This window comes from Plasmopara halstedii (assembly GCF_900000015.1).
Source record: "Plasmopara halstedii genome assembly, contig: Scaffold_3060, whole genome shotgun sequence".
NCBI lineage: Eukaryota > Oomycota > Peronosporomycetes > Peronosporales > Peronosporaceae > Plasmopara > Plasmopara halstedii.
In genome coordinates, this window is record NW_020189964.1 from 3,162,390 (window position 1) to 3,172,922 (window position 10,533).

At 43.5% G+C, this 10,533-nt stretch overlaps 1 protein-coding gene across 1 annotated transcript; it reads right to left on the bottom strand.

The window, feature by feature from the left end:
* Positions 1–4,068: 4,068 nt before the first annotated feature.
* On the bottom strand, positions 4,069–5,479 carry PHALS_07141 (uncharacterized protein; the record flags this gene model as incomplete). Its single annotated transcript, XM_024720559.1, has 3 exons — positions 4,069–4,412; positions 4,483–4,645; positions 4,715–5,479. The coding sequence occupies 3 exons, from the start codon at positions 5,477–5,479 to the stop codon at positions 4,069–4,071; spliced, it is 1,272 nt and encodes a 423-aa protein (XP_024585745.1).
* Between the last annotated feature and the right edge of the window lie 5,054 nt (positions 5,480–10,533).

Consider the following 10,533-nt stretch of genomic DNA (forward strand, 5'->3'; position numbering starts at 1 on the left):
GCAACTGACACGTACGATGTAAATATCATCTCATCAATCGATGACGTCACCAGTAAGACAAGCGACGATATATGGGGTGATTTGAAAGCGCATTCGCTATCACATTGACAGTCTCAGCTTATACTTGATCTGATAGGTAAACCCAGCAAAGATGGACAAATGTGCACAAAGTGTTCTGTGGTGACAACTTCTCTGTGTGCTGCGATGTTTGGTTTGTGTTTCTCACTAGCGGGTCAGATATGACAGAGACATATTCTTTGCAAGTAGGACTTTAGCGTGGATAGATTTGTTCTTCTCAATTGCTTTAATTCAGCTGTTTAAACGCAATAACGCGTTGATGCCCATAGACCTCATCTTGGAATGAACACAACCTAACGCAGCGGCTGAAGCGTCTCAGATGAAGTGAACAAAATCGATTTAACAAGCTAAAATTGAAACATGCACGAGGAGGGTTTTCACAACCATGAAGGCTTCCTCTTCCGTCGCACGCAAACATTAGTTGACATTTATTTGGGGAGATTTGTAAGAGGATGCGCCATGTCGGTTCAGTATGCGCTATACTTGGCCAAATAGCTCGAAAGGTCAACTTCGTCGAGTCCTTTCGGGACATAGGCACTGGACAATCTTCGGTGGTCATTTTCCTATCTTGATCTGCCCAGAGGCAACGCTTCCCGGTGATGCTTTTCTTCTCTTCTCTTAAACCTGATTAGAAATATTGAGAGCGCAAAAAACACCTTCGTCTGAATAGGGGAATTGCTTATTGAAGCGCACATATTCGGTCACAGCTCATAAGTGCTTAATGTGGCTTTCCGCATGACTTCAAGCTGTCTACATCACTAATGATTGCAAAATAGGATTGTACATGGTCATGATGTGGTTCGAGTAGCTACGTTATCAGATAACTGAAAGTTGCTATTGCTTTAAACATCTCATGTTGCATAATTACCGATCGGCTTACCGCAATGAGATGGAAGATCACTGTATCACATCAACAAATGATAACATTGGTCTACTAGGTCTAGGGCACAGATTGTGATCAAACATTATGTTCAGCAGCACATCATCCCATATTATCGGACTTTGCGCAAAATTTGTGAGCGCATTTTGCCAAATTTATGCACGCACAATTTCTCATTTGCCGATTGCTGTTCTGACACAGAATGTCGGCGACCATTGGGAAAAGGTCTTTTTCACCAAACGACTATGTTTGTTCCACGCCCCATGATAAAATTGTGACGGACTCCCTTACCCGGGGATAATAGAAGGGGTGCTTCGTTTTTACCACTTCGCAATGTGGATTCAAATATGGGGATAACAAGTTTGTAAAATTCTTGGAGATTGCTGCTCCGCTCGTCGCATTCAGTGTGCTGCGAGTGATCTCAATGTCAGATGATGACGAATGGCGAGTTCAGCGTCGTCTCCGGGACTATTCGTCCATTTTGGTAGCCTCGCTGTTTCTCAATTTATTTTACATATCCACAAAAAATATTCTCAGGTCATTAAAAGTCGTGTCAGGAGACTTGCAAGAACAAGGAAATCTGCAGGCACTTCATTCAAGAGTGGATAATATTTCGCGCCACTCACCGGTGATGCTCCACTTGTTCCAAGGGTACGCCCGACACACGATGTTGCTACCGTCACATCGTGACAAGGATATAATTTACTTCTTATCTTCAAGGCTTAAACCATTAATCGCGACATATAGTCGACATTTAACCCTTTCGGCTCTGGCGCGGGAGGCTGCAACACTCAAAAAATTTCGCTCTTCACGGACTTTTAAGGAAAAACACCTCACAACTAATCCTTGTTTTCTCATCTGAGTAAATTTTGGATACCACGACAAGCATTAAAATTGTTTCGTCTCGGCAGAGAGACGCATACTTTACCGCGACACACTGACGCTTCTGTCTTCCGAACTCTGCTCGGGGGGCCTAGCAATATCATGCTATCAATTTCTCACAATCCCATGCCTTGCGCAGAAGCTTTTGCATGGCTTGCCCGTGCCAGAAGAGCTTTTGCTTTTTATTGAGGTTTTTACAGGACGTGTCAAAGTAATTTCAGTCAAAAAGTGCGTGGCACCTGATGTTTTCGACTTTCAGTCGACCTTTGGCTCGTCACTTTTCAGTCACGTCACCAATATTTGCCTATAACTCGTCCTGCATTAACTGAGACTCAGTCATTTCCGGCATAAAATATGTCAAACGCTCATCAGTAGGGGCTCGTCTCTTCGTATCCCTCAGCCGTGGGCGAAGGGGATGGACAAGACGCGAATGTTGTGTATTACCACAAATCAAACTTTTGTGGGTAACATGAAGATGCCTATTAGTAAGATAATCTCTTTTTGTCCATCTCAAGATAGATGACGCTCGAAGGCTCTGACACGCTTGTTAACTTCCATTTGCAGTACCCCAAAATGCGGCGCGTTATAGCGGCAGGATCGACGTGGAAGGTCTTGGTGTGACACCCATCTGAAGATCCTCCATTTTAAGATGGGAACTACGTCCGTCGAGAAGGGGTCTTATACCTTTGCGGTAAAAAAACGTTCTTCCCATCTCGACATAATCCACCAGCTCCCTCTTACCTTGATTAGGGGACAAAAAACTAGGGGCATTCGGTATGCCTGGTCAGGTGGTACTAAAACTAGCGACATCCGTCGCTTTAAATTCTTCCACGTTCGGCACGTCTTCATTGCATGTGAGCTCTCATTCTTGCTCTTGGATCCTTAGCTGGAAGATCGTAAGGCAATGCTCTGCCGCTTCGTTTGAGGCTTGACCAAATTCATGGCCAAATTAACCTTGATAGTATAAATGAAAGTTTTCTTCTCTGTCCTGGCCTTTTAGTACGGGAAAGCTCAACACCAGCGGCCAAGGATGATATACCCCCATCAGATTTTGGTGCAATCGCTCTTGGAGGTGTCTATTAGTGCATTCGCATCGCGTATGAACCCCTTCAGGCGAGCAATTGCCGCATACAGCGGTTTGGCCGCCATTTCCTCCACTGCCTCAAAATCAACAGTAAATATAAGCTTACCATGCATGCCTGGTTGTCGAAGATACAGGAAATCTGATATTCATGTACCACCCTCACAGATGATATGTCCTTTCAGATAGTTGTCGTGGGAGTGATCCCAAGTGCAACAGGTGTCCGTGATTTTTCACTCAAAAAAGCTTTGAATATAAGAGTTCGCGTTAACACAAGCACAGAAATCGTATATGTGTGCTCCTACTAGAAGCGAATTGGAGAGCCCTTCCCGTAAATAGATGATGAGCTCCACTATGTCGAGTGCACAAGTATTCAGAATTAGTGCTATTTGTTCCGACACTAAATATACACGTACTGTCATCGTTTATAAAGAAAGTGTTTTTCGTTTTGGCGCGAGGCTAACAGCCCACGTATGCCACGAACCCCCTTCGACATCTTTATAAATACTGACACTTAGTTAATTATAAATCTTCACTGCGCAATGTGAATTTCGTACAATTGTCCAGAGTTATCTTAATTACAATAGTTTAATATGTTCACAAAATTACAGTACATACCTTTATTATGAGAGATAGTAAAATGCATGTATTTTGCATGAAAATCTAAGCATCTAATAAAAAATATACTCAGATATTTATTTAGTAGCGGTTGCGGCCCTAATAAATTCAGCCTTTGTGCAATTAATATAGAGCCAAAGTTTTCACGCCGTTTAACAAAAAACGATGAAAAAAGATCCGATTGATTCTATCAGAATAATTACAATTCGGCCCATTCTGCGCAATTTTCATAAAGTCATCACCTTAAATTTTGCCAATCGCCTTCGATGTGGTAGTGACACGGTTGGAAATATTTGGAATACCGACATCCAAAGCGTTTTTTTACTTTTTCTTGTAAGGCAATCATGAAACATCATAAATAAAAGGTCGAGGAACAAGAAGTGTGCAGACGATAAACATGTACGTAGCATCGAGGCCTGCAATATTGAGTCATGTCGAGAAAGCATTAACCGCAATGGGATGTGACTATGGAAGTCGATATAAGTAAGAGTAAGGTTGCCTACATTAACGATATTCTAGATATTTTGTCTCAAGCTAAATGTTGATATGCGATAAGCAGCAGCACGAGAATTAGTGGCAGCATGAAGTAAACGAAATTAGATTGTTCTGAGTTCTTGCTGAGTGTCAAATCTTGGGAAGAGCGAAGCTGACCAGAGGTTTCTAGTGCGACCCAAGCACAAGCATCGCCATTTCGGGCATCGCCATTTCGGACACCACCGAGAATCTCAAGCGCGTTTTCTGTCGCCTTTGCGGCATTTTCATCAGACAATACGTGGACCGTCGCCATAAAATACGGCTTCAAAGGCCATGGAACTAGGCCACGCTGAGCAAGTCGAATGACTCCACCTTTCTCAAAAATGGAGATCCTCCCAGCTACTCACAAACAAGCTTTTGTTATTTTTTATGTCTAGGTAAGAGTAAGCTTTCAAGAATAAACTTTTACCATCATCATCCTCGTTTAAGCTTTCACGAGCTAAGGCAACACGCATAGACAGCGACTTCACAAAGTCTCGCTTTAAGTAGACTGCTGCCACTTCACTTGGCTTGGACTCGCTTTGTAATACGAACGCGACACAGCTAACAGTACCACGAATGCTGCCAAGTGGCTATCGTCGCAAAGCAAAAGATAATTAGAACAACTTGTCTTTACGATTCGACTACAGTGTCAAACGTACATTCTTGAGGTCTTTTTGAGGATTCGATGATTTCAGTGTCAGCAAATTCATGTAATGTATATTCGCATCATCAGTCAATTTGTGCACGGCAATAGAATCCGCGACTCGACGAAAGAGTATTTCTAATTGTTCTTCTACCTCGTCAATACGATTGTTGGGTACTTTTATTGCAGTCCTTGATGCATTTGAGGTAAATGATATTGGCTCGTCGACTTCGACCAGCGTTCGATATTGTTCAAATCTCAAATGTCCGGGCGATTTTTTTAGTTTTGCCGGTTTCAACTGTGTTTTCTGGACGTCTTCCACGCTGTAGACGCTATGGATACAAAAATTGTCATCTAGAGACACGTGTGCCAAGTAGTGGACGTTGTCACAAGCAGGAATATTGAAAGACAATGCAACTGCTTCCGCTATAGCGCGGAGATATTGCACCGCTTGCTTTGAAATGTCCAAGACAGAAACCACATAGATCCCTACCACCCTGATGCCTCCGGGAAGCAGACAATTTACGTGCTGTGCAATTTCTTGGACCCAATCAACCGACACGTCGCCAAGACTATTTGGAGGCTCGCCACCTTCACTTTCTGACGGAACTGGCACCGCAGCTAACACAAAATCTCCAGCATTCGAAAGGCTTATTTGGCCGACAAGCAATCCGATTTCGAAAGTTGACGCGGTAAGTTTAGTCCAGAGATTTGTCACCGAATCATCGACGATTACTTCGCGAGGGTCATCTTTAGGTGGTGACAAGCTTTCGACAGTCATTGGATATGTGCAATTTAATGAATACCGAATTAAATGTCCCGTAAAACTTAATAGTCCCTTAGATTGTGATTGATAGCTGCAACTATCTCTGCAAGTCTTCTGCATTGCGGGATAATGCCGTGTTTTTTGCTTCAGAGTTTATCTATACAAAAGCGCCACCCGCATTGCGGACGGATAGTGCGTGTCTGGTCTCAGAGCGTGTTGCTCGCCGTTCTAGCTCGCTCCACTTTTCGGATTCAGCAGGTCTCGACTGTCACAAAAGTAATGCTACATATACAAATTTATAAGCACGATCCTCCGCTGCGTTTGTTCAAATCACTAGCTACTTCAGCGTCATTTAGCCTAGATTAGCAGCCATGAACTACCAAATTTAGAGCACAGCATGTTTTAAAGTCAATATTTGCAACGTCGTCGTCATCACCATTACTGAAGACTGTCAGTTTGAATGTGATGTTCTTATAAATAGGGCTGAATAAGCCCGGACTTTATGTTTAAAGTAAATCAAAAATAACGACTCCATACAACATGAAAATCACTCTATGCAAATTCGGTACGGGTTCTATTCAATTCGTCAAGTGATCCTGCAACGAAACTGCCGTGCACCTCGCATGGATGCAGCTTTGAGTCTACTAATTCGCTTTTATAAACGCCGATAATAACGGTCGCAGTGACTCTTCGAGATCCGACCCGTCTCAATGAGACAAACGGCAAAAATGTCCTTCAAGGATAAAGTATTCTCTACAACTCGTCACTCTCTCGTGTACACGTTGCACACTTAGTGTTCGCTCCCTTCGGCAGGAGTATTTCGATGAGTCACCGTAAGAACTTACAACGACGATCCGATCAGTACTAATGATCTGGACTTGACCAAGTGAAATTGCCATAGCGCAACTCATTCACGTCCTTATTATTGATGTAGCCAATCTGAAGTACCCTGTCGCTCCACAGCAAAATCCTTACACGACTATGTGTATGAGCCTTCTGCTCAATCCACAGCAATTCCAGCGCTAAAATTCGTTCCGAGGGCGATTTTATCCCTCGGGTCACAGTGTTCTCGGGGATACCGTTTGTGCATAATGCAGCAGCGGTTGATTAGATTCGTACGCTTCACGACGGCCGTACCTCTGGTGCTAAAAGCCGATAAAGTGCCGAATGATAGCTTACCCACCTCGCGCAGTGAAAGAAAAAGAAATGTCATCTCACAAGCTCACCAAATTACAAGTCAGCTTCAGCGATAAATTCGAGGTCTTTAATGCTTAAAATCGCAGCATACAAAGCACAACATTAACGCCAAAGGGATGCTCATCAGCTTCTGTTCTTGCTGTGAGCAGCCATACTCGTCTTCGTGAGCCTGCTGGTACAGCGACCCGACAAGTATAAGGTTTAGAGCGAGGCCAGGCCTCCGTCACCAGCGAAAAAGGCATGGCCTAGTTTTATGTTTGATAGAAGCGCGTTGCCTTGAGAGATTCTTCTTTGTCGTGCGGGTGTCAGAATCTAAAGTCAGCAAAGTTGTGCGCCAACGGAGCAACGGAAATTCCATCCAAGCAAGACATTAAACCGGAGTAAAGCATACTTTATGGTAAAAGCTGCGTTAAAAGAGACATAGAATGGTCTTTCCAAACTGACAAGTGCCAGATTCATGACACATATATGTCATCGTTTTACACCTTTTAAGACCACCGAATTGAGGCGCATCAAACCATTATAACATAAGTTTTAGCAGATAATTAAGTGGCCTTGCCGCTGCCAAAAATTTGCACTGTACTTGCGTGAGAATGTTGCCGAGCCGAGCCACCTCGTCCAATCTTTTTTGGACAGCAAATCCGTGATAATTTCATCGCTGCGGGACTGCCCAGCGACTATGCTGTATTTCGTCGGCAACTTGCCATTCTTGACAAACTGTTTATTGAAGCGCTAGCATTCGAGCACTGACAGTAACGTCTAACGCTCCGTTCGCTGCACGGCAATGAACGGAAGTAGAGTCGGAATAGGCATGCACATCAGCGCGATAGCTACAATATTGAAGCTTACAGTTCCTGCGAAAGAATCAGCCACCCCCAGAACATCCCACTCGAAGTGTTCATCACAGTAAGCAGGATTTTGCTCTTTTTCATCAGTAAAATTCAACGTATTATGCCATGAGCAGAGATTAAAGTGTGACCGGCCTGTTCTGCAGCACATTCTGTCTACGGAACGGGTTTAAATGTTCTTTAATGGTTGTCGAGTGACTCTGTACTGGTTTCTGGGAGCCATGACGCACTCTCCGAACTGGAACCAACATATCTGAAGGGTCTGTAATCACCGCGTTGGGACATTTTCTCAGCATATGACTTTGGGTAAGCCGCCCCGTCACTCGCACTTCGTGCCCTACGTCTGTCATAAAGAAGATTTATTAATGGAGGATAAATTTTGCAGCCTTTGTATGCTAACCGAACTTATTTGATGACTTTATCGTCTTGAACCTCTTTGCCATCATGTCCCGAATAAAACTTACTACGCTCTGTGAGAGATTACGCTAGAACAAACTTCACTGCCTAGAACATTACTTCGGTATCCAGCCACGGGTCACGGAGAGCGCATCCCAGAGAAGTTCTGACTAGGTAGTACGTCACATCGTGACAGCGACGGATATCACTGATAACTCCTTAGCTTGGTTTTTTCTTCTTGCGACTCAAAGTTCCTTGTCACCACCGGGCCTTTTTAGGAGATCGTGGCGTCAAGCTCTGACGTACCACCATGGGATCAAACCCTGGCGTCCAAGACACATAATTGCCAGAAATTTATCTCGCCCATTATCTTGCAGCTTACAGCGATGACCAACTGTCTCTACATTCTAATGACAGCGACATAGCATATATCCACTCTAGGAACCGCAACATGGGAACGCTACTTCCCGACTTATATCGATATCGCAACGCTCTACTGTTTCGGTCTTTTGAGTATTATATTTGTGATTGCAATATTGTTTATCAGAGTTGGGCAATCCCATGACAGGCGCCGATGCTATCACAATCACAGTTATACCCGTGTTAAAACGTTTCTCTTCCACACGGAGTAAAATTCACGATCAACTAAAGCATCCGTGAGAAAGAAGCGCAGGGCACTAGCTCATGGCGTTCAAGACACAGAATGCGATTGAATTTATTGCATTGGTGCAGGACGAGTCAATGTGCATGGATTCAGACTTTTCAGGGGGGTTACAGCATCCTCAACACTTAAGCAAGGATACTCATAACTCGATGCACGAATATTGAATTCGTATATGACACGCTTGATACCGCAGCATACTGTCTATTATGTTTGACAGTACCGCATTATACGTAATGAGTCGACTGCCCAAACCGCATCATAAGTAAAAGGTCGACTGTCCAGTTTCGTTGTCGGAATGCAGCAGATAATATTTGTGATGTTTATACCATCTTCAGCTGAGTAATTTAAATTTGCAAATAGAACCAAACTCTTAGCAAATGTCTGTCTTTTTCGAGGAAGCACTGCGCGTCGCGTTGATTTAATGCCAAACGCATACAACCTGTTTGTTTGCTTTTCTATAGAGTTAAAGGTGTGACGATGACGAAAATTCACCCAGGTCGATCTTAGCCTCGTGCTAAGCATTTCATATGGTTTTAATATTGAACTTTGAACAGATACACTAGCATCAATCCACAACAGACAAAATTCCAAAGTCTCGTCGCTTAAGATTAAAGGGAACAACGAGAAATATAATTTGAGAGGCTCTGATCTCGCTTCCGGATGGAATTATGCACCTAATCGCTGTGCAATTATAAACGCAGCTTGTAGAGTTACTATGCGAGGTAAACGCTACCGCATCATATCAACGCCCAATTTCTATGTTAAAGTACGCCACATAGAACGGAGCAAGTTATGTTCACTATTCAAATTTGGGACAACCGGGCATGCTCAATATGATTTTACCTTTGATGGGACCGATGAAATAGCATTTTGGGGGCAAGAGATCTGGAATCATAATTAATCGTATGAAGACGCTCACCAGCAATAAGAATGCGCTGATGAGGCATTGGCAGGATTTCTTCTACCAAGCGTGTCCGGCAACCACCTTATGGCTTCTTATGTTATGTATTTGGTACTTTGGAAGTAACCACAGGGATGCTTGTTTATCTCTGATAGAAGTTAAAATGGCCATGAATCCAGCCATGTAAGAGACGAAGTATCTGTTTTTTGTGAAAGCAAATTTCACGCTAAAAGATAAAGCGGAAGATTGAGCTTTTGGGTTAGTACATTGAAATGAGGCATTCCAAGAATAGAGTGTTAACTTGCAAAATGTAGCGGTAGTTGCATTGGGGATTGGGATCCACCAATCTTATAAAAATGAAGTTTAGTCTGACGGACGCTGACCTTTATGAGTCCCAGGTCTTTCATAGCAGGCGCAGGACAACCTGCTAGAGCTCGACGTTTCCGGGCGAGGAGCTTGTCGATCACGTGTCCTGAGGACGTTACCTTTCCAGAGCATCGCCTTCGCCATCCGTAATAATAACCCTCATTACGGTACTTTCATTTCGTTTCTCGAGCTTGGCTCTAGGTACAAACAACGAAACCGACAACAGTAGCGTATGCATACACCATTGTTCAGTGAGTACATGTCATCTGATGTATACTGTGGTGTATCAAGTCGCGGTAAGCTATTTTTGCAAAATGATTATGACAAGTGTACTTTTGCGTAATCTTACAGCGCCGGGACTTACACAATTCCGACTTGAAAGAAATCAGTAAGCTTGTCGAGGTATGGATAGTATTATGGTGTACTTGTATCCTGCACTACTGTCACTACTATTCGTTGTAATACGAGACAAGCTCAAAAGAACCAAAGTATAGCATCATAAGCTGTTATCTTGATCATTACGAATGATGAGAAAGGGGGAGCAACTTTGCTTTGAGAGGAAGATTATTGGGTTACACGTAAGCTGCTAACCTCGCGCTACGCAGTGCACTGGGTTTAATCACTGTGGGTCAATAAACAAATTGTAACGGGGTTACATGAGAGTGACCCGTCACTCTCCCAAGGGAGCTGTGGTGTG